The 23,981-nt window shown below is 39.0% G+C and overlaps 1 protein-coding gene across 2 annotated transcripts; it reads right to left on the bottom strand.

The window, feature by feature from the left end:
• Nucleotides 1–1,216: 1,216 nt before the first annotated feature.
• Nucleotides 1,217–23,622, bottom strand: LOC129754952 (uncharacterized). 2 transcript variants are annotated; one of them, XM_055751218.1, is made up of 5 exons: nt 22,421–23,622; nt 7,104–7,302; nt 5,724–5,940; nt 4,732–5,653; nt 1,217–3,807 (listed from the first exon to the last, which is right to left on the bottom strand). In XM_055751218.1, the coding sequence occupies exons 1-5, from the start codon at nt 22,536–22,538 to the stop codon at nt 1,715–1,717; spliced, it is 3,549 nt and encodes a 1,182-aa protein (XP_055607193.1). In that variant the 5' UTR covers nt 22,539–23,622; the 3' UTR covers nt 1,217–1,714. The 2 variants fall into 2 exon arrangements, with proteins under 2 accessions (XP_055607193.1, XP_055607194.1); XM_055751219.1 differs by lacking the exons at nt 7,104–7,302; nt 22,421–23,622 and adding an exon at nt 6,060–6,138.
• Nucleotides 23,623–23,981: the final 359 nt, after the last annotated feature.

The raw sequence follows: 23,981 nt of genomic DNA, 5'->3' as shown, positions 1-23,981 counted from the left end.
AGTTATTTTTAGAGTTTTTCTTTTTTATTGTTTTTTCTTTTTGTTTTTTTTTTCTTGGTTTTTTTGAATTTTTAATAATTAATAAATAGTTATACGCTTGCAAAGAATAAACGCCTATTAGCTCTTGAATGCGACACTAGTAGTTTAATTTTTTTTTGCCTGTTGCCAGAGAACAGATTTTATTAGACGATACAAATGGGGAGTAGTCATTGATCCATATAGTTTCTTTTGCTCAATATAATTTTCTATTGCTCAGCTTCACCGACAGGCTAACTTTCCCGCCGATGATCGCTTTCGTTCCGTATAAATGATAACTGCCTAGAATACCCTTCTAAAGTGGTTAAATATGCTGTTTTCGATAATATAGAATGAAAAAAAAATCTACAGGAAAAACCCATTTTCCGGTTTAGTTAAGTTAGCAAACTAAAGATAAGCATATAACTTTCAACACATGCGGCTTATTTCAGTTTGACTCTGGCAATTTTACGGTTACTATTATTGGTATATGACAATGATTCTTTTTATTACTCTTGCTCTGTAGACGGATTTGAATTTAAATAGTTGCCAACTACTAGTTCACATTGAATATATATGTTTTTAGTTTTACTTTTTTTCATTTAGTTCAGATTGTTCCAGTTTTGATGTTTGATTTTGAAAATCATGCTTTGGTTTGTATTTGTTTTGAATGAATAAGGAGACTCGTACTTCGAATGCACGCTAAATTTTAGTCGGTGCTTAGTTCTCACAATTCGATCAACAACATGCTGTGAATGATTAGATGAAAATTTTTACACTCATTAGCAAATTCCAGTATGAATTAGGCAAATTTTTAATAAAATATCTAGCTATTTTTTAGTTTTTTTTTGTCTTTTTAAATCTTACTAATTTGTAATAGAAACTGCTAAAACAATAAAGTTTGATATTTCAAGGATTTTTATCGATTCTGATCGAAAATCAGCAAAGACATCCCTCTCGTTTTCCAACATTTCATATTATCAGTCTTTGATCCACCACGATGCATCTTGCAGGTTATCTTAATTACAAAACAAACGAACAATATCGTAATCAATTCTTTACGTGACATTCTAGAAACCCATGACAGAGAGGGATAGAAATAAAATAATTGATTTTTCACCACTATGACCTTTTCCCTGCTAAAATTTATACGATTTGAAACTAATGTTGGCCATACAAAAATATTAAAAACAGTATAACACACATTTAATAAGAAATTTATTTTAAGGGTGAATTCCCAAACAAATGTTAAACCTTAATGAAAGGCATTCCTTGAAGAGGAACACACAAAAAACTATTTTGAAATTATGTTGTACAACAGATGTTCTAACATATGTATATATTAAATTACAACTAAGTTCTTCTATAGATTGTGATTTTGTTTGTTTTCCCATTATTAATAACTACAAATTTCGAAAAAAAAAGTTAATAGAATGTCAGCGTCACACCTAAAATTTAATAACATTGTCGGGGTGAGGAATGAAAACAATTTCGTACAAATCAAACGTGCCTACATTAGCCTTGAATGTAAATAACCTACAGTTTTTTTATTCAACCGGTTAAAATCCAAGTTAGTAAATGATCTCATACCAGTAAGAATTTATTTCAATAAGTCCCTAAAAATGATTATTTTCTATAATAGTATATTCCCTTGCGATTTCGAATTTCGGCAACACCGAATGTTTTCCCACCCGCAGTCCTAAATTTTTGGCAATTTCTGAGCCACTACCATGGGGTTTTCCCGTTCCAGAATCTTTTTGCCCTCGAGCTTGAAATCGTAGGAACAGTTGTGCGCCTCGGCGTAGCGATGTTGAGCGCAGAATATTTTCTCACAATGGCACCGCATGATCATGATGACCCCAAGTTTTCTATTGCATTGAGCGCAGCGTAGTTTCTTGGATTTCACCGGTTCAGCAGGATGGTGGTGTATAGTGGCGGTAGCCGAAATGGATTGCTGGGGAAAATCAGCTGCTTCCTGAACGAGACGATTGCCCCCATAAGCCATGGGGTTGTCCGGATGCGGAACTATTTCCGACTTGATCATCTGCGGTACCATTTCACCAGCATCGATTTGGTGGATAAGCGAGGCATGGTCTCCATCGACCAACAGATCGTTAGCTTCCGGGAAGCTCGATTGCGTTTTCAGCAGCAGTTCTTCTTGGGGAAGCAATTCTGGCAACAGAAAACTGGTATTGTTTGATTTTTGCAGGGAAGAGTTTGAATTTCGACTAGCACCACTACCCATATTGATATATTCTGCACTGTCAAAGATGTCACTGGTATCGATTTCGACGAAATCATCGAAAAATGAATCTATATTGAACAGACTTTCATCCGATGGAAAGTAGTAAGGATTTGAGCTGCTGGTGAACGGCGAGGAGGTGCTATTGAAAGGCATATGTAAATGTCGATTTCGGTGGTTCAGATCATTTAACGATGGTATCCGATGACTGCTGCCACTTCCACTGTGACAACTACTATGGTGTTGGCTATTACTGGTGCCGCTGGTTTGAGTATTGCTAATGCTACCACTACAACCGGCTGGATGTTGCTGGTGGTGACTGGAATTACCGTGATGTCCATTGTTACTACCAGCACCACCTCCACTTCCACCAGTACAATTTAACCTAGAGAACCTACATTCGAAATCAGCGAAACTGTCGTCAATCAAATTGGAACCATTTCCGCTGCTGCTGTTATAGTCAGAGTCAGCTATACTATCTAAATTACTAATACCAGGCAGTAGCTGCCCTGCACCCTGTTGACACCGAAGAATATCGCTAGCGTCGCCGTTTTTCGTCGAAAACGCTTTATATCGATTCAAATTTTCATAACTCCTAACGTAAGCCACCTGGTCGTTATTTCTATGCTTCAACAATGGCGATAGCTCACCCCCATCACCATTTCCAGTCTTCTTTTTTGTGGTCGTATTAACACACTCAAGCTCAGATGTAGAGCACGAAAGCCCAGCATCATTCAGATTCGTATATCCTCTGCGATACTGCGAAGGTATTGCGTCTAACCTGGGTAACTGTGGGGCCAAGTTACTATTAGTTCCACCGAAATTGTTCAGCAGCGTGGGACTACTGCCAAACGTCTTACGAAATTCGTTCAAATCAATCGATTTTGATTTGTTGGCCTGGTTTTTGTAAATCAAATCCGATATGCTAAATAAATCATCTTCATCAGACGAAATTGAAAGATCACTATGGACAAACCCACTCGAGGCACGCGCATTGGCATTTGGTTCTCCCTCCTTTCCTTTTTCCGGTACAACTTCATTAGACAAAGCGTTCCACTGGTTGATATCCAAATTCGGAACCGCCGGCAGTTTGAATATGGATCCCCCGTTTCCAGCCTTGTCCAATACGCCATTGTTGATAAACTTCAACTCTAATTCATTGATTCCCAGATCCGAGTGGTGATGGCCCACACCTCCATAGTGCGGGGACCATGTACCACCACCGGACGAAACTCCTCCGCTGCCAATGGTCCCAGCCGTAGTTGCAGCAGCAGCCGTTGCCGTCGCTGCAGAGGTTGCTGAAGGATGCTCGTACAGCTGCAACAATGATCCGGAAGCTAGCTTACTCTTTTCACCATTGTTGGTCGGAGGAGCTAGGGATCCGGTACCGGTTTCCGTAAGCCCATTGTTGGCTGGACCAGCACTGTTGAAGCTTCGAGGTGATTCCCCGCGCAGGGCTACCGTTTCCAGCTGTGGATAGGAACTGTGAAAAGACTCAACCGGGGAATCCTCCCGGATTAGTAGCTTCGGAAGTTCGTAGGTACTGTTGTCTGAAAAAAAAAACAGATGAATAAAGAAATTATTAGATAAGACTAAATTATTTGAAAGCTTGAAAGGTAAAAAAGCCTTTACTAAACAATGTTGTGTCGGGAAATTAACGGAAATTGTTTATTAAAAAATCAGGCATCACATATTATAATGCCAGTCTCATATTCCAGGTCTCGCGTCTCACGACCTTTCAAGTCCTTATCTCAGATCTTATATCTCTGGTCTCATGACTAAGGTCTAATGACTCCTTTGCGTTCAAAGGATAAAATTAATCTTATTGACATATTATATGTCAATAAGATTTATTTTATCGTTTGAAGGCAAAACATTAGACCTAAGTCATGAGGCCAGATATATAAGATCTGAAATAAGGACTTGAAAGGTCGTGAGACGCGAGACCTGGAATGTGAGACTTAACACCTCAGACTTAAAAAATAGACCTGCATGTTTCAGGTTCCATGTTTACGGTCTCATGTCTCAGATCTCTAACGTTATTCAATCTGGTAACTGCAAAACCTTCAAGTAGACGTTGTCCTCTAGTATTCGTAAAGGAACTGGTCCGTTTCTGGGCCCGTGCGTTAAAATTCCCCGCAATAGTCCCCTAACTTCGACTTGTGAGCTCCTCGACTGTCTCATCCATCATTGCGTCAAATTATTTAAGGTCCACCTTGGCGGAGCGTAGCAGCTATTAAGAAAGTCCAGTTGACTTTGGCTATCACGAAGCCCTCCTCGTTTATGTGACCACTACAGACTTGTATATGAAACTTCCCCGTCACCACTGTTCAGAGGTCAGGGGTCTTCATCACACATCACATCAGGCTTTCATCACACAAGAGCTAATCCCACTATCAACGTAAAAATCATCACTTAGATTCAATGCATTGAACCGAGATTTAAAACTTAACATGTATTGTTTAAAAACTTACCATCCGAAGTTGACTTGTACAGCGCACGGAAGGTTTTATCCAACCCGTTCCCGTTGGCACTTTTTTCGTAGCCATAATCCGTGGGACCGAAGCCGGTATCCTTGTTGAACATACTCTCTGTCAGCAAATTGGCAGCGGTAGAACCACCACTGCATTCCCCGCCAGTTGCAGTTTTACACCGGCTACTCATCGCCGCGTCGTAATCCCGCAAAAATTCATCAATGTTTTTGAGCGAGCTGTTGTCTAGCAGTTTGGCGGATGACGATTGATGATGGTGGGACTTTTTCGAAACCGAAACTTTGTTCAAACCGTCGTGTGAAATCGTTCGCAACTTGGAGGGTGTATATTTGAGCAGTTCAATGATATCATGTAGTGAGGCCGAGGATAACTGATGTTGCGATTGGGACTGATAGGCAGCCGCACTGGTACTGCTGCTGCTCCGAATGCCCCCGCTGCCGGTGGGATCCGAGTCCATGCGGTTCAGGATACCGTTGGAGTGGAACGAAAGCGACCGTTCGAGCCTGCTCGAATCGTGCACCGCTGTCATATCGTGGGCGGAGACATTCAGGTGGTGCTTGGCGCTTATTGTTTTGAAGGAACGATTGCGTTGAAGGTTTTCGCGTATCTGCGAGTGATGGTGCCGATCGATTTGCTCGACGTGTTGACGTGTGATGGCATTGTGAAAGTTGATATGTGGCAAAAACGGTTCTTTGGTGGCCGTAGCGATGGAAGCCGTTTGAGCGAACTGTCGCGGAGTCTGGGAGATAGCCGAACCGATCGGACCAGCCGAAAATGTAGGTCGGGCTATCGGAGTTTTCTCTTCCTTTATGATGACTTCCGGGTCACAGGCAACCTGGGTCGCAGCCGATCCAGCGTGTTTCTTTTTCTTCTGATGAAGCTTCGTTTTGATTTGATTCAATTTCTGAAAAAAAAAAACAATGATTAGTACCACCTACATGTCAACTTATTCAGGAAGTTAGAGATTGTCTCACCTCAGCAGTAATCTTATCGTCGCGTTCTTTCTGTATTTCCCGCTCCAGTTCTTCGCCGTCGAGATCGCTGGCACAGCTTTGACTGCCAATGGTTCGCGATATGCCACCCTTGACACTGTCGGAAACCTTCTCAGCACGTACCTTCATTAAACGGTGAATGTTCTTCTTGTTGACCAACAGTTTTAGCCCAGGGGTCTTGAAGTTTGCCGTATCTTGTCTGTAACGAAAGAAAATAACAATATTGTTAACTGATGCATTTATAATAGAGGAGAGCATTTAATTCATTAACTTAGAAAACTTCCAAACTTCTATTCAACATTTTCTGAAAACACTAACCCTCACATCCTTACTATTTGTCGCAGCTTGACTTTACGCGACAGGAATAAAAAGAACCCACGGAAACAACATGCTGCTAACAGCGATGAAAGATATAAATTGAGCTGCTGTTGTTACACAGCGAACGTTAAAGTAAACAAGTCGCGACGCCATAAAAATTCCTTTATCAGAAGACAACGCAGTACCAAAGATTTCATCGGAATGCAGTCGATTTTGAAAAACTAAACCTTGAGTAAGAGCCTTTATTTATTATCAAAGGAGATTATTATAATAATCCAGCCTTAGGAATTTATTTTAGCAAAATTGGAACAACTTTTCCGGTGAATTAATAACAACACAGCGTCTTTTCACGGGAAACCCATTTCATTTGCACTCTACTCTGGTGCAGGGTATTGAATAATACCGGTTCTATTTTTAGGTTCAATTATTAATAGACGGTAACAGCCATGTCTCTGATCCTAGACTATTTTGAGTAAACCTGGCGTCTCGTCACTCTCGAAAATATCTCATGAAGCGTGGGATAATGATGGTGCGGTTTCAAATAGTGTACCAGCATAAAAAACATCTGAAAATCGATTTCTTTTATTTCAACCTAGCAGCAAATAGATCTCTGAAAGCTGGCGCTTCTTTAGCCATCAGTAGCGAAAAATCCAGACCGCTATTCAATCGAGCGGTAGGTAGATCATCAAGTCAGTTGTCTCTACTTGAACGTAAGCATAGTGTTATCCTGGTTTGTGGTTTTTCTAGTCAACCGAGACACGATACTAATAAAAATAGACTGCCGTTTTGAACTATTGATAGGTGTAGTACTGAGTGATGCCTCAAAGTGTGTCGGAGGCTGGCTTCTACAAAATGTAGCATCTTTGCACGTGGTGCTCAATTGCTTTTTGTCACATGCCTTTGGGCACTCGATATGAAATTTGATATAGGCAAAAGTGACACAGATCTATTTCCTACTTTCTACATTAGCAAATTTTTTATAAACTTCTCACATTTTAAAAATTTGTCCCAATTAATTTTTTGAGAAAACTTTTTGGTACTGACCTTGCCAAAACATCATTCATATCGAACCAGTTCTCGTAGTCGGAAATGGTGACCACCCTCTTGGAGGAAATGGGGCCACCCTTCATGCCCAGTACCAGCTTCAAACGAGATCCGTTGACCAGCGGGATGTCCTTCATCTCTTGGCCATCGCTGAGCTCCTTGTGGTTGTACAGGAGATGCTGCTGGTTGACCGGAATTCCTAGACAAGAGAAGAAAAAGGAGAAGAAAACATGAACATAATGAAATTGTTTCAACTGCACATATTTATATCGGTATGTAAGGTAGGGTGTTTATTTTTGAACAGGCGATGGTTGAATTGCTATTTTCAATGGCTGTTTTGTCGGCTAGTGGCAAAGCAAAAAAAAAAATGAAAACAATTCAAGTCACTAAAAATAGAGAAAAACAATTCCCTGAAGACTTTTGTCTATTTAAGGTGCATCTGTCGTTTCTTCATATAGAAAATTAGAAAAAAAAACTATGAAATATTTTAAGTAATGTTATTGCAAAGCAAAAAATTTCGAAATATGTTAGTCTAAGATCATAATATAATATTATTTTATACATATATTAAAATATCATATTATGATAGTCTTCTGACTTGACTAAACAATTTGTGAATCTTTTGAAACCTTCATTGCCAGTAGCTTAAGTTGTGCGTTACACTTTTGATTTTCACGTGATTTTAGAAAATAGAATGCTCTGTCCATTAAGGATTCCATTTAGAAGTTAAACTTATTTGAACGCTTGTCAAAAACACAAACGACGCCATGAGCATCGTTTGTTATAATATGCTTGCAGTGATACTATAAATAACTTGAGCAGAAGTTATTGTACTTTGATCATTTCTCTCGTTTTTCCCACCAACCAACCAATGTTTTCGGACATGACAAGTGTGTCACTCAACACTCACTATTTACACCGGTTTGGTGGGTAAAACGACGGCATAGATGATAAAAACAATTGCGTCTTGGCCCATATTTTTTTCAGCAAATTTTGTGCGAACGCTTTACCGTGGTACTGGTGGTATCTTTTTTTTTGGTGCTGTTTTTTTTATTTATCTCCGGTGCAAAAATCAAACCAGTTGGTTCGGTTTTAGTATCTTTTTATTTTCGTTTTTTTGTCTGTCAGTTACCACGACGTCGACGAAGCGACACTACATTCGCGGGAAAAATAAAAAAAAAACGAAAATCAAATCACAGCAGCAAGAAAGCTACAACGATGAAAAGCGACAGTCTCATTTTGGGATATACATAGGTATAGGTAGGTATGATGTTTTGAATAAGTATTTATTCACCGACTGCGCGCTACAGAATGGGAATGACGCTGCCAAAATGACCAGCTAAATAACGATTTGAAAGAAACCGACGAGGATCACGTCCCGTTTCTGTGATTATTCTTCTGTTGAAGCATTGTAGCAGTGTCTGGTGCCGGCGGTGCCGGTGTCTTTGAGGAAGGTTTTAAGACATGACTTCAATAACGGCTTCAGAGCACTAATTGATGTTACTAAAATCTGAGGTATTTCTTCTGCCTGAATACGATTTCAGTTATGTGTGATGATGGTGGAAGCAGTGAAAAATGTTCCATTGATTTTTAGGAAGCACATGGGAAATGATCGTTTGAGGATAGCTCCAAAACGTTAAAGTATTTAAAACGGCGTAAAAACAAGAACTGTAATTCCTAATACCTATAATAGTAACTTCCAATACCTATGAGTGTTTTGTTGACTTAAAATTTGAATAAATCAAATCAAATATAAAGGGCGAACACGAAATTATTGTGACACATTTAACAGGGCATAACTTTTTTACCATTGGGTAAAAATCAACCAAATTTCGCACACTTTCTCATTGATGTGTATTGTTTACATGCTGTCAAATTCGAAGTCGTGTTTTTCGATTCAAGGAAAATGAAAGTGAACCAAAGCAAGTCGAGAGAACAAATTCTTCCAAAACACCTGGAATTTCCTGACCTGTCGCGCACCGGCAGTTGGGAAAAATGTTGAAAATTCCCCATTCAACTGTCTCCAGTGTGTTTAAGCGGTTCCAGGTCGTTAAGGGTGACGTTGAACCACGGCAAAGGAGCTGGAAGAAAACCGGGATCGGAGAACAAAAAGATAAGAGGGAAAGGTGAAGCGGATGAATAAAGCAAATCCCAACGTCTCAAGCCGTGATTTGGCTAAAAAGATCGGCATGTCGCAGAGCTACGTTTAGAATGCGAAGAAGAGAGCTGGACTACATACACACAAGGTACAGAAATTCCCAAACCGCGATGAGTGGCAACAATCGACAGCTAAAATTCCGGCACAGAAGCTCTACGAGAAGATGCTGACAAAATATGGCTGCTGTGTGATGGACGACGAAACGTGTATAAAAACCGGCTTTGAGCAAATTCCGGCAGTTCTCCACTGGCGACAGCAAGTTCGATCTGGACGACAAATTTAAGAAGAAGAAAATGTCGAAGTTCGCCTCCAAACATCTCGTTTGGCAGGCCATCTGATCTTGTGGACTGAGGAGTGAGCCTTCCGTGACAAAGGGCACAGTAAATGGCGAGATCTACAAATCTGAGTGCCTCGAAAAGCGCCTTTTGCCGTTCTTGCAGCAGCGCGACGAAGTTCCGCTATTTTGGCCGGATTTGGCATCATGTCACTATTCTTAAAGTGTCTTGGAGTGGTTTGAAGCCAATTATGTCTATTTTGTTCCAAAAGACATGAACCCGCCTAACTGTCCGGAGCTGCGCTCGGTGGAGCAATACTGGGAAATAATGAAGCGGAAACTTCGGAAGAGCAAAAAGACAGTCATAGACGAAAAGGACATGTTAAGACATTTTCTTTTCGTCTATGAAACTGGTCTGAGAAACTGGTACCGGATGACACTATAAAACTACCCTAAAGTTATGGTTTGATTCTTAACATTATAAAAAATTTGCATGACATTTTCGGTGTCGCAATAATTTCGTGTTGGCCCTTAGGTGTTTACAAATTATGATAATTTTGAACAACGAACTATAAATATAATAATTTCAATCATATTGTCTGATTGATTTTTTTTCCTTCGACTGTAAATAGGTGTAATGTATTGAATCACAATTCGGTAGTGAATTTTGAAGAGGGCGAATGCGCCAAATGTAAATGAATTGAGATATCAGCAAATCAGCAGGGTCAAAAAGTACGTTTTTAAATCTACATTTTGATAGTACAAAGTTATCTGAATGATATTTGCTTTTCGAGAAATTGAAAAAAAAATAATATTTTTGCTGAGAGCTTATGGAGCTGTCAAACTTTGAACGCGCTTTTTTTCGAAACAGTGATGTTGCCGCATTCGTCGTATTCAAAATTCGATACCGGATTGTGCGATTGATATGAGGCAGTGAATTACAAATTTACATTACAGTGGCAATGGAAGTATAGGAAAAATTTCATCATTGATTTTCAAAAAACGACCATATACATTTTTTCAAAGACAAACACCGTCTTAGCCGATTCAGGCTTGATTGAATAAACGTGGACAACTTAAGATTAACAACATTTAACAAGCAGCAGCGAGATGGGAATCAAAACCATGTCATTAGTGGATCAGCTATTATCACGCTAATCGCTCGGCCACCGAGACGTACAAAAAACTGACCTGTGCAAAATTTCTGCTCAATCAGACTTTTTATTTGAATATTTTTTCTTCTTTCTTATAGTAATCTAACCCAACATTAAGGTAATTTTTCTTCGCTCAATCGAATTTGATTTAGGAGTGTCCCAAACAGCTCCCAAATTACGATTTTTAACCCTTTAAAATCACCAAAAGGAGGACCAGGAGGGAAAATTGATATTTTAATTGTGATTCAAAATTACTTGAACATTGCTAATACGTCAATAAAAAACGCGAGATTGACTTTTTGAGATTTCTACGATTTTTTAAGAACTAAGCTACAAAAAAAATCACAAATCCCTCCTAACCTTAACCCACACGGAAAATAATAAAAAGGTAAAATTTGCCGAGATAGCAAGGTGAACGCTCTGGAAGCCGAAAAGGTAACTTCTACCTTTTCGAGGTGCAACTCACCTCACAGTGAATGTGAGGTAAAGTTTACCTGAATCAAGTAGATAAAAAAGGTACATTTCATCGAGAAAAAAGGTGAATCCAAAAAAGGTAAATTTTACCTAGCGAGGTGAAGTTTATTAAAAAGGCAAATCACAAAAAAAACTAGAGATGGTAGACCAAATTTAACAATAGATTCGAATTTAGAGCGCTAAATTCTTCCAAATCCAGTTTTTGAAACCAAAAATGCTGTTGCCCTCTGCAATCAATCAGAAAAATATAGTTGAATTTAAAATATTTCAATTTGAATTATTCAAATCAAACATAAAAATGTAGTCAAAACTATTATTTGTATTGTTGAATTGCCTAATTTTTCATTATTAAGGCCATAATTTGTTTTAGACAGATTAAAGTATCTATACAAAATAAGGAAACTGAGGTAATTTGTATACCGCATTGGATTAATGGAATCATTTAAAGACCTGTTACTAGGTATCGTCAGAATAGATCAATAAGTTCATTGATTCAATATAAATTGCTCAATATTGTTGCTATGTCGATCATAGAATGAATCCACTTAAGTTTGCATCAATATTTGTCGTCTGATTCGCGATCCATTTCAAACAAATTATTTAACAAGTTCTATATTACGAGGCGACTTTCGTCATTTTGCTTGATATTTTTCTCCTCCAATAAATGATTTCAGTCGCTCAAAAATACATTCAGCATCAACGAGTGGCAGGAAGTACCCAGATAACTGTAAACAACAACAGTAGACCTTATCATTATCACCTGGGCACTGAAAACCGCACCACAAATCGGTAAAAAAGGAAACAAAAATCATTCCAAGTCTATGTGCACACATTCTTCGAGATGTGAGTTGCAATCTCCAAACATTGCTAATAACGTTATGAAACACAAACACAAGTGGTAGCTACAAAAAATATGGCGATTTATCGTCATTCGGTTGTTTGTTACTCAGGGAAACAGCTGCTCGTTACTAACCCATTTGACGGCGTTGCAGGAATCGATTTATTGGACCGTACCTACTTCAAACATACGTGAAAGTGAGTTGGAGTTGGAAATAATAAAAAAAAATTACACACAATTCTAAAAAGAAAAAGAATAACCTAGAAAAAAATCTTACTATTAAAGCATTAGGAAAGAAAACACGTTCAGTATCAATGAGCTGGGCATAATTTGGTTGTGGCTGTTGTCGTTTCGTTTCAATTGGACCATCCGCGTGTGACCGACGATGATAGCTACCGACTGTATTTCAATTACCCGTATGTATGGAAGAAGGCCCGCCACATTACCAACAAGCATTTATCGTTTTCTCAGACGACAATGGCCACCACCACACCATGCCATTCATATCAGCAGGGTGACAAAAAGAAAGGACGATTGTACCGTCCAAGGTTAATCATCCATCGTTCTGAGCCGGATTGGTGACTATGCAAGAGAGTCGCAGTTGTATTTGGGAAGATTATATGATAACGCGAACGACCGTTCAATTTAAGTTATCCAAAAAATTACACAATAAGTCAGAGGCTTTAATCTTCTGTTGTAAAAAATTCTCATCGATAAGAATATACCGAGTCTTGCTATATTGAGTCAGGAATGCAGGTTTTTTTTTAATACGTTTAATACGTTTTCGGTAAAAAATAAAAGGTCAGAACGTTCGAAATATTAGATATCGGTTGGTGCGGTGAATAAATTCCTATTTGTTTGCTGGATATTCATTAGAGTGCCCCCAAATGACCCGACTTTTGAAAAAGTTATGCGCTGCAGGCTAAAATTGATCCTTGACCTAGTACAAGATCTCATGCCAAATTTGGGCGAGATCGGATCACGGGAAGGGGTCGCTCAACGAGCCTGAAGTTTGTATGGGATTTTGAGACATTTTGTTCGGGAGAAACATGAAAAACCAGTTTTTCATCAATAACTTTGGTTTCCGTCAGCCGATTTCTTTCAAAAATGGGTTATCTCCTAAATTATGAAAAAAAATTCATCCGAAGGCTGCATTTCGATAAGAGTTAAGATAAAAAAATTATTATTAAGGCTTCAAAAATGGGCTAACTTTTTTAACGGTGGTATTCTAGCACTGTAAATGAGGCGTCAATATGTTCGACCGCATCGACTTATTAACAGTGATGAATACCGTCCTTAAAAACGTTAGCACGCTTTTTGAACCCTAACAACTTTCATATCTTAACTCTAATTTAAATGCAGTCTTCGGATGAAATCTTTTTCATAATTAAGGCTTTAAGAAAACCCATTTTTGAAAGAAATCGGCCGACGGGAACCAAAGTTATTGATGAAAACAGGTTTTTCATGTTTCTCCAGAACAAAATGTCTCAAAATCCCATACAAACTTCAGGATCGTAGAGCGACCCTTCCCGTGATCCGATCTGGCACAAATTTGACATGAGACCTTGTACTAGGCCTAGGACCAATTTAATCCTGCAGCGCAGAACATTTCACAGGTTTTGAATTTCCCATACAAATTCGGGGCAGTCTAATACTCATGGTAAGACATAAGAAAAGTTTTAAACCAAAACGAAGCTTTTTAGACCCCGAGGTTTGAGAAATTCGAAAATGACCCCAAATCGACTCAGTCTACTGTAGCATGCCATCTAAAGACTTTTTACCGCATCAAACGTTCTCTTCTTGATGGATCATTTCCACGGAAACCGGGTAGTGGAAAGCCACGTTCTGCACGCATTGTAAAAGTTAAATTGATCAAGACAAAAGTAAAGCGAACTCCGTTAAGATCAATTCAGACGCTGGATAGCGAAGCGAATATCTCGAGTCTTTCCATGCAACGAATGGTCAAAAATAACTTGAATGCATCGTCAAAGGCAAGAGGGGGAGGAAGTATAACAACTTGTTACGTTCAAGTTTTTGGCTTAGCCTAACTTAGTTGACTACTCATATCCACCTGTTGTTACGTTCGAGGTTTTGGATAGAAAATCTGATACGAATGTGTTACGTACGGAGGGACGAAGATCCATAGCTTTTAGGAAAAGGTATATTTCGATCATGTTCTCAATGTCTATCGCAGCTAATACATCTCTTACTGGGGTGCAGGGTGGTTTTCCTCGGGCCTGACGGGAGTCTATTAAATTCGCTCTAGCGGCCAGGTGGGCCTCACATGACCAAACGGTATGCTCGATGTCGTGGTAACCTCGTCCACAGCCACACAAAATTACTGCCAGCAATATTTATACAGGGTTGCTAGCGATTTTTCGTTTTGAAATTCCAAAGTTTTTCCCGGGTTTTCCCAGGTTTTCTCCCGGTTATAAATGATGATTTTCCCGTTAATTATTAAACTCGTTGTTTTTTATATAAAATCATGGTGAATAAAAAAATAAGTATAAAAATAATCAAATCAACTTGAATGGGGATTTGTCGTACAAAACTGAGTTATTTTCTAAAGGCAGTTATATTTTTTGAACAAATCCAAAGACATATTTTTGAAAAAAAAAAAACGTTTTTTTTAATACAAAACAATGAATAACTTTAGTAATAGTCATTTGAAAGATTCGTGAAAATATAGAAATCGTGTAGAAGACAGGGCTGAGCTTTAATTGTTTGAGTGTAAGATATTATTTTTTGTCAGGGTATAGATCTTAGATTTCGAAAACTTCAAGCAACAGCTTAACGTAGAATGGATTAAAAACTTAACATTAGCAATATAATGCTTCGTTTCTCAAGCCAATCGAAATATAAAACAACAACAACATTGGAAAATCAACATCTTTTTCTGGTGAAAAAGAGGTGTATCTCTGCTTGAAAACGTCTCACCCTGTCAAATTATTTGCTTGCGGAGAGCAAAATAATGAGATAACTCATATTTCTCCGCAATTAGTTGAAAAAGCAATTCAAACTGCGTTTGATTACTAAAGAACGAAAATAAGCGTTTATGAGTAAATATCAAACATGTCAATTTTCCCGGTGAGGTGCCGAAATTCCCGGTTTTTTCCCGGTAACGTGCTGAAATTCCAAAGTTTTTCCAGGTTTTCCCGGTTCGCTAGCAACCCTGTTTATAGAGTACCGCATTCAAGAAATAATGATTGGACATGAGACGGGAAAATACACGAATAAAATCTCGACACACGTCCAATCTATTAAAACAAGGCTTAAGGCTTACCCTGATACGCAAAATAATTTTCACTTAAAAAGTAAGTGACATCTGTAGTAAATTCTTGCCATACGTAATTTCATTTGAATTTTAAGTGATGGGTCAAGTGAATTCACTTAAGTGACCGGTCAAGTGAATTACACTATGACGTTCAAGTGAAATTTATCTGAATTTCTAAGTAACGACTTGAGGGATGTTCTACACACTCCTGAACTCCGTGATCAATCAAACGAACTTTTTTTCCCACCGGTTGGTTCGTTTCCGGGTCCGATAGTTGTCCATCTTCGAAAAGATCACGTATAACGTTTTTCTGGACATATGAACAAAGCTTTATCTCTAGGGTTTATAAATAAAAGAACATTTATACAACACCACTTTGATTTCAACTACAGACCCCGTTCGTTTTTGGCAACATTCGATTTTGGCAACATTCGATTTTGGCAACATCCGATTTTGGCACATGTGCCAAAATCGAACGGTTTTTAGAAGCGACATTACCTTTTAGTTTTCTCTTTAACAGGACCAATATAATTGAAAAGAACATCATAAATACGTTTTTATGTTGTAAAATGGTGGCTAAATACAACAATAAAAACAAAAAAATTTTCAAAAAATTATAAAGTACTCAAAAATGACAAAAAGATGATAAATTTAAGAAAATTTAAAAAAAATCAAACAAGACTGGAAATGACGAAAAACAACTAAAAAATGATGAAGAATGACAAAAACAGCAAATATGACAAAAATAACCAAGATTACAAACAAAGCAAGAATAGTGCAAAATGCATCAAAAACATGAGAAAAAATAATAAAAAAAATTTACTAAAATGGTCGCAAATTAACTAAAAGTAATGTTAATGATAATAAAAATAGTTATTTTGTAAAAATAAAGGAAAAACATTGAAGAAAAAAAACCGTTCGATTTTGGCAACATTCGATTTTGGCAACACAAAATGTGCGGGCATGTTGCCAAAATCGAACGGGGTCTGTACTTACATTACACTTTCGCCATAAATTTATTGATTGGAAAATTCCATCGTAATCCCAAGGCAGATCGGTTACTGCGATAGTGTGAAAATCTGTCCAGTCCAACCCACAAGGTGAAACATGATAACATCTTTAAATAACTTTTTCTTGCATCACGTTTAACACAATCTACCGCCAAAATCGCCTAGTAAAGGATTGGGAAAATCCAAATCCAGCATAAGCTTTAAACGCTGCTCTTTAGAATTTGCCATTTTGAACGCTGAAAATAAACACAATTACAACCCGACATTCACTTGAAATTCAAGTGATGAGGAAGTAAATATTTTTTCTCACTTCAAATTCAAGTTACGACTGAAGTGAATGTGGATGAATTCACTTGAAATTTAAGTGACTGCCAAGTGAAATGTATATGGCCCTTATTCTGCGCCTCGAGTGACGTGACGATAGTAGAGTCACCCAAGTCACTCTATTCCAGCAGTCGGTTTAGGTGAGGATTGTCACTTCGGATGAACTTAGTGAGTTCTTACCCTATTCTCGTAGTCACCGTGGGTGAGAATCGTCGCATTCGGGTGACGATTTTAGGTGACAATTGTCGGTACGTTTTCAGGTGACGACGAGATGGAAATGAAATGAAAAATTACGAAAATTACAGTAAACCGGAGTTGTTAGTTGTTAGAAATCAATCAAAAAATATATCCAGCATGTTTTAAAGCTTTCAATTATCTATCAATTTTTAAACGACGAAAATTTCTTTTTATAAACGTGTTGGAGTTGAGGGGTTTTTTAGGGATTTCTGCTCAATTTGGCTGAATTAAATTTCAAACTGTTTGTTACCGATAAGTTTTTTTTGTAACATCTTTATTTGGTTCATACCTTTACGATTTAAGGTGACAATTGGCGGTACCTTCTAGGTGATGACGAGTAAGAAAAAAAAAGAAATATAACGAAAATTACTGTAAAGCGGAGTTGTTAGAAATTCAATCAAAATTGTAGGTTGCAAAGAATCAGTTATAAATTCAATTTAAAACCGAATTGTGGGTTCAGAATTAACTTGAATTGCTGAATTGAAACGGCAATCGGATCTGACAATCAACAAAAAAATTTATGGTTAAAAAGTGAGAATTACCGGTATGGTTTCCGGTAATGACGAGGTAGAAACTTAATCAAATTTTCGCATCCACTACAAACTGCCAACCAATGCTGCCCTCTGGTGCTGCTGCAGCCTTGTTGACTTCGATACCAGTGCTCGGCATTCCATAATCCCTATGATCTATTGGCGACTGGGCTGTGGGCTTATGATTTCCGGCATGTCACGGTGATAACCTCAGGGGAAGCACCTAGATCGGCAGCACCAACTGAAAACAAAAAAAATCACGTTAATCGCTTATATCGTGTAATTTGTGTAATGACACAAATTCCGGAAGCTGTTCTGGCCAAGCGGTATACAAAAGAAAAATCACCTTACTTACTTGAATCCGCCTGTTGGACACCTGTTGGTTGCAGCAGCAGCTGTCGATTGTTATTTTTTACTTCTTGTTGGAGTTTCCGGTTTCAGCTTTCTCCACTTAGGACGCACAAAAATGCCCGTTTTTTCTCTTAAGTTGCTTGCTGTCACCTTATGACTCGTTGGTGGCCTTTTGCGAACCGGAATTATCACTAACCGCTTTAAAAATCAGTTTGGAAAACTCGAAGCGCGAACGAAAACAAATCAATACAGAACAAATTCTACCATTGTGTTCATTCAGTCACTCACCTCTGTCACTTCACCCACATCGACTCCGGGAATAAGGTGACAAAACTCACGGTGACTCCGAGGTGAGGTGACAAGCGTCACGTCACGCGCGGCGCAGAATAAGGGCCTATGTCTCACTTGAATGGCAGAAAATCACTGGATCCTTGTTTTTTAAGTGAAAAATCATGTGTATTTTAAGAGTGAATTTGAGTTCAGTGTAGGATAACCGAGTGAGCCACCGACTCAACTCATCCTCGTCCCATCTGCGCTGCCAGTTGACAACAGAGTTTCTACTCCCAGCTTAGAAGTACGAGGAGTACTTGGGTGAAATTGCTTGCCATGAATGTTTCGTGCCTGTAAAGCGGGCCACAGACTACACAACATTTGTACAAATGCGATGAAATTCGATGAAATTTCGTCGCTGTAAACACGATTTGCATAGTGTATGGCACTGCTTGAATGAGCGCCCAAACGGTTGGAGTTAAATCGATCGGGATCGATATATTTTGTACAAACCACCCGGATTGCAGGAATGCCAAAATTTGAACCGACAAAATTCCTTGTTTTTTTTTGCCGGAACTAAGAATTCATGAAAATTTTTTCGCCGATTAAGATATTTTTTAGTTTTTTATCACAAGTTCGGACAGATCTTCGTACTATTGTGCTTAAAACCCGGAATCACTGCTTCAAATCGAGAAAAAACAATATTCCTATTGGATTTCCTACTAGTCGCGCTACAAAACACATTGGCATCAGATTGGTCGCGCTATACAAAGCGACCAGTATGACAGGTCTGCGCGATTTCCATGGAGATCAAATGAGAGCTGGTTAGTCGTGTTAACGTTGCGCTGTAGGTCGCGTTGCTAGTTGCTTCAGCATGACATCAGCCATAGACTACACAACTTTTGTACAAATGCGATGAAATTCGATGAAATTTTGTCGCTGTGAACACGATTTGCATCGTGTATGATACTGCTTGAATGATCGCGCCAACGGTTTGACTAAAATCGGTCGGGATCAAAATATTTTGTACAAACCACCCTCTGTGGCATGGTGTATTGTGCTGTTTGTACAAAATTCAGGCCAGCCAGGGTGGAGGTGGTTTTTTGTTGTTGCTGTTGTTGTTTTCGCAAGCAATCGTTTGTGTTCGCTTGAAATTTGTTTGTATCGTGTGTGAACGAACATAGATCAAACAATCGTCGTGCAATCATCGAATTTGCACAACCATTTGTGTAGTCTATGGCCCGTCTATGCTGTGTTAGCATGCGTGAAGAAGTTGATTAGCAATCACTAGAGGAACACGCTACTATATAATGACTTCACACATATTACATGTTATGTGAAGGGTGATACGGTCAAAATTTGGTCAATAGCAACTTGACGTATTTCTTTCAATTTTGCATTTGAAAAACCTGAACTCCCCTCATTTTGAAGGTGTGTGTGTGTGTTGAATGTTGCTCTTATTTTGATTTTGGAATTCACTCTTCAGTTGTCAAAATGCCGTCCAAGGAAGAAGAGCAGCGTATCAAAATTTTGCTCGCGCATCGCGAAAATCTGAGCTACTCGCACGCAAAGCTGGCTAAATCGCTAAAAGTTACCAAATCAACCGATAGAAATGTAATTAAAGTGTTTGGGGAACGTTTGTCGACAGCCAGGAAGTCTGGATCGGGGGAAAATCGAAAACCGGAAGCCGCTGAGACAACAAAGAGAGTTGCCGGTAGTTTCAAGCGAAACCCTAACCTCTCTCCGAGATGCCGCAAATAAGCTGGGTGTATCGTCTACAACCGTGTATCGAACCAAAAAAACGAGCCGGACTATCGACTTACAAGAAGGTAGTGATGATAAACAAAATACGACGACGCGATCCCGGAGGCTGTACACGACGATGCTGACGAAGTTTGACTGCGTGGTAATGGACGACGAAACCTACGTCAAAGCCGACTACAAGCAGCTTCCAGGACAGGAGTTTTATACGGCAAAAGGAAGGGGAAAGGTAGTAGATATTTTCAAGCACATGAAACTGTCAAAGTTCGTGAAGAAATATCTGGTTGGGCAAGCCATCTGTACCTGTGGCTTGAAAAGCAACATTTTCATAGCTTCCGGGACTGTCAACCAAAAAATTTACGTGAAAGAGTGTTCGAATAAACGTCTGCTGCCTTTCCTCAAGAAACACAACTGTTTCGTACTGTTTCGGCAGGATTTGGCATCTCGCCATTACGGTAAAAAGACCATGGAGTGGAACGCCGCCAACAACGTGCAGGTGGTTCCCAAGCACAAGAACCCTCCCAACACGCCAGAGCTCCGCCCAATTGAGAAATACTGGGCTATTATCAAGCGGAACCTAAAGAAGACCAAAAAAACTGCTAAGGACGAGCAGCAGTTCAAGGCAAACAGGGTTTCTGCGGCGAAGAAGGTGGACAAGGTGGCTGTACAAAATCTGATGACAGGGGTTAAGCGTAAAGCCCGGCAATTCGGATTTGGAAAAGCGGAAACCTAACTGAATATTTTTCCTGAATTTTATACTAATTAAACTTGAAAAAGAAATTTAATACGTTTTCCCTTGACCAAATTTTGACCGTATCACCCTTTAATAGCCATCGTCCACAGTTACCCCGGTGTACCTTATTTGTTTTTTTCTCCTCGTTCAGTGTTGCACTTGAACCGATAAAAACAAACACAAATCGCCAGTGTATTACTACCTCATTCACTCTTAAGCGGGCCATAGACTACACAAATTGGCCTGTACAAATTCGATGATTCCGCGTCGATTGTTTGATCTATGCTCGCCCACACACTATACAAACATATTTCACGCGAACACACATGATTGCTGGGAAAACAGCAACAGCAACAAAAAAAACCATCTCCACCCCGGCTGGGAGAATGTTTTGTACAAAATATTTCGATCCCGACCGATTTTACTCCAACCGTTTGGGCGCTCATTCAAGCAGTGCCATACACTATGCAAATCGTGCTCACAGCGACAAAATTTCATCGAATTTCATCGCATTTGTACAAATCTAGAGTTTGTTTTGATTAGGTCGTATGAACCAACATAAGCCAAATTGAGTTATTTACTGCAAACGATTCAAAAACATGTATTCTACGTTAGGTAGAATTTTGGTTTCATTTTATCAATTAATAAATTTTAGAACATGAATTAAAATTAAGACGTATGACGACTTTCTCATTTTCGAGTGCAATTTGGTTTTAACGACTATTTGCATCGCGCTAATTTGCCGTGCATGCAAAAAGTCGCAAAACAACAGTTCAGCGAAGTGGTTGAAGCGTCCTTTTGCATTTTTTCCGGAAATTGCTTCAGAAAGACTACAAAAGTGAAAATATTAATCAGAAGTGGTAAGAAAAGATAGTTTTTGCTATTTTGGTACAAAAGAGGGCTTCAATATGTAACTTGGTAAGTTCAATTAATGTTAATATTTATGCTGCACCAAATCGGAAAATATCAATCTCATATTTTACAGAGGCATCCATAACAAAACAACTAGAGGCTATTTGGAAACGTTTCCGCATTCCTGGAACGTTCATGATTTCGAACAGCAAGCCACCAATGGTCAGTGGACTACGAACATTCCGTATGGACACTTCCTCGCAGCACCGATTCCGGTAATCACAGAACGGGTACTTTCAGGTAACATCTCTGCATACTATTAAGTTAAACATCAGTTTTCCATTAATTTCGATGGAAATTACAAATATTGAGAAACATCCAATCAAGTTAAAATGAAATTAATGTTAGTCTGCATAACGACGTTAGCGCCAAGTAGATAATGCAAAATGTCGTAAGTGCATTTTCACTGAATATAACTAAACGAATGGCCATATCGAATACATTAGCATGTTCTTCAACTATTTTCACATCTAATATAAGTTTTCCAGGCAGCTCTAAGCCTTATTCAAAATACTAGAATAAAATATGTGTTCAAAATTTTCAACAGCGATTTTCCCGGAACACGCAATGTGGCTCATACGACCTAATCAAAACAAACTCTAGAAATGTTGTGTAGTCTGTGGCCCGCTTTACGCTCTCTCAAACTTTTCTATGCACTATCACCGGTTGGCCTACCTAAATGGCTATAGATTTTTTTTTTTTTGTAAATTCTTTATTTGAAACGGCTCATACCTTTAGGCTTTAAGGAGCCAAACTCGTTTTGTTTGATAATGGCTATAGATGTTATCGAAAAATTAAAATCAATACACGATTTAAATTTTATACTGTCTCATCCTTATCACATTTCAGAATTGGCATGACGCAACATCTTAGATTATTTCACCCTTTGCATAAATATTCCTCATCAACTTACCGTAATATGCACATTTGCTACATTTTGTGTAACAAACTTTGCTGTGTTGTAAAAATGTAATATAATTTCTGAGAATGTTGAACAATAGTTAATCAGCTTCTTACCTTCATATTTCTGTATCTTGGACTTGATGAACCCGACCGTGTCACGATCGCAGACGGTCACCTCGAACTCGGACCCAGTCAGCGTCTCCACGACGATTTCGAACGATGGGTTCCACATTTTCGGATGATCCGGTTCGATAGGAAAACAATCCACCGGAAATCTTTGAGAATTGGAAGTTTATTTCATTCACCAACACCGGCACTTAGCAACTTCTGGTACGGGTACCAACACTAGGCCAGGGAACGTCTTCTTAGCCTAGCATATAAGCTCATAAATCGCGAACACACAAAAATATTTCCAATCCACGTTTTCTTCCTCGATTTAACAGAAACCAAAATCCACACAGAATTGAATGTTTTTTTTTTCGAGCCACCAAAGTAGGAGGGAAAGAAAAAATAAAACAAAAAGTGACACGAGTGAAATTTTTCTTTCTGGCCACGAGTTTTCTCGCTGTCGTCTATATCTGTGTTAAACTTTTGAAGGGCACACGGGACTCGCCTCTCGTCCGGAAAAACTTCTCGGCTTAGTCCGAGTCACCCAAGGGAAACCTCCGCGGAAATGGGCGGATTTATTTTCTATAACTTTGGTTGCCGAAGCCACGGCTGGTTACAAATTCCAAACAACTCAATCGACCTCTTGGGATACGCTTATTCCAGCTGCCATCAGCAACAATTGCCTCTCCTGCAAGACCAATGAGTCATTGCTTATTCCGGTCACCGCAGTCACTATTACTCACTAGCAGCAATTAAAAGAAAATCCAATCCGGGAAAACACAGAAATTATCTTCCTCTAAAATCAATTTTCACTGATTACTGCAACGTCCATACCGAATAAAAAACCAAAGAAGGCTGATAATGCGTTTTAAATTTTCATCGCCGTCGCCAACTGCTGCAACGACGACCATCTTTCTTTTCCACACGAAAGATGAGAAAAATGATATTCGCACCACTCGCGCACTCAAAAAACCAACTGGGATGGCCAGCAGCAGAAAATCCGACCCGCAAAGGGTGTTCCGCCGGATGCCCCCTAGGTCCCTGGCCCTAGTCACTGGATCTGTGTTCCATCCGCTAAATGACCGCGACTTTGAAACAGCACCATACGGGAGGAAATGCGGACTTTTTTCCGAATTATCCGAGGAGAAAATGTCGCCACGAAAAAGACCACACAAACGACGGTTCGAAAATGCAAGTCGCTCGACGTCGTCGTCGATGATCAGCAGCAGCGAATCCGCATCGCCAGGTCGGTCAGAGGCGTATACACGGTAGTTGGTTTTGTCGAGTTTGATTCGACTTCTGTTCGCGTTGGTATCACTTTTGGTAGACTTTTGGCAGGGAAATCAAATAGGCTAAAATGATGGCTTCGAGTTTGATAAATGAGCGCTAGGTGTAGGCGTTTTTTTCAAATTTGACAGACTTCAATCGAGGAAGCGATGCCAGGTGTACCGGATTTCCGGAATTTTGAATTTAATATAGATTTTTTCATGTAAAGGAATTAAAATTTCTCTCGTTGAAGAATTAAAATTAATTATTGTTTATAATTCCTTAAATTTACAATGTGGCA

Source organism: Uranotaenia lowii, chromosome 3 (assembly GCF_029784155.1).
Source record: "Uranotaenia lowii strain MFRU-FL chromosome 3, ASM2978415v1, whole genome shotgun sequence".
Lineage (NCBI taxonomy): Eukaryota > Metazoa > Arthropoda > Insecta > Diptera > Culicidae > Uranotaenia > Uranotaenia lowii.
The sequence above is the reverse complement of the archived record's forward strand: the minus strand, read 5'-3'. Positions and strand labels throughout refer to the sequence as shown.

Coding starts and splice junctions, on each gene's coding strand:
- LOC129754952 (XM_055751218.1), bottom strand. CDS start 22,538: ATGTGGAACCCATCGTTCGAAATCGTCGTGGAGACGCTGACTGGGTCC. Junction 5,941..7,103: donor ATGAATGATGTTTTGGCAAG/GTCAGTACCAAA, acceptor CTTTCGTTACAG/ACAAGATACGGCAAACTTCA. Junction 5,654..5,723: donor ACGATAAGATTACTGCTGAG/GTGAGACAATCT, acceptor TTTTTTTTTCAG/AAATTGAATCAAATCAAAAC.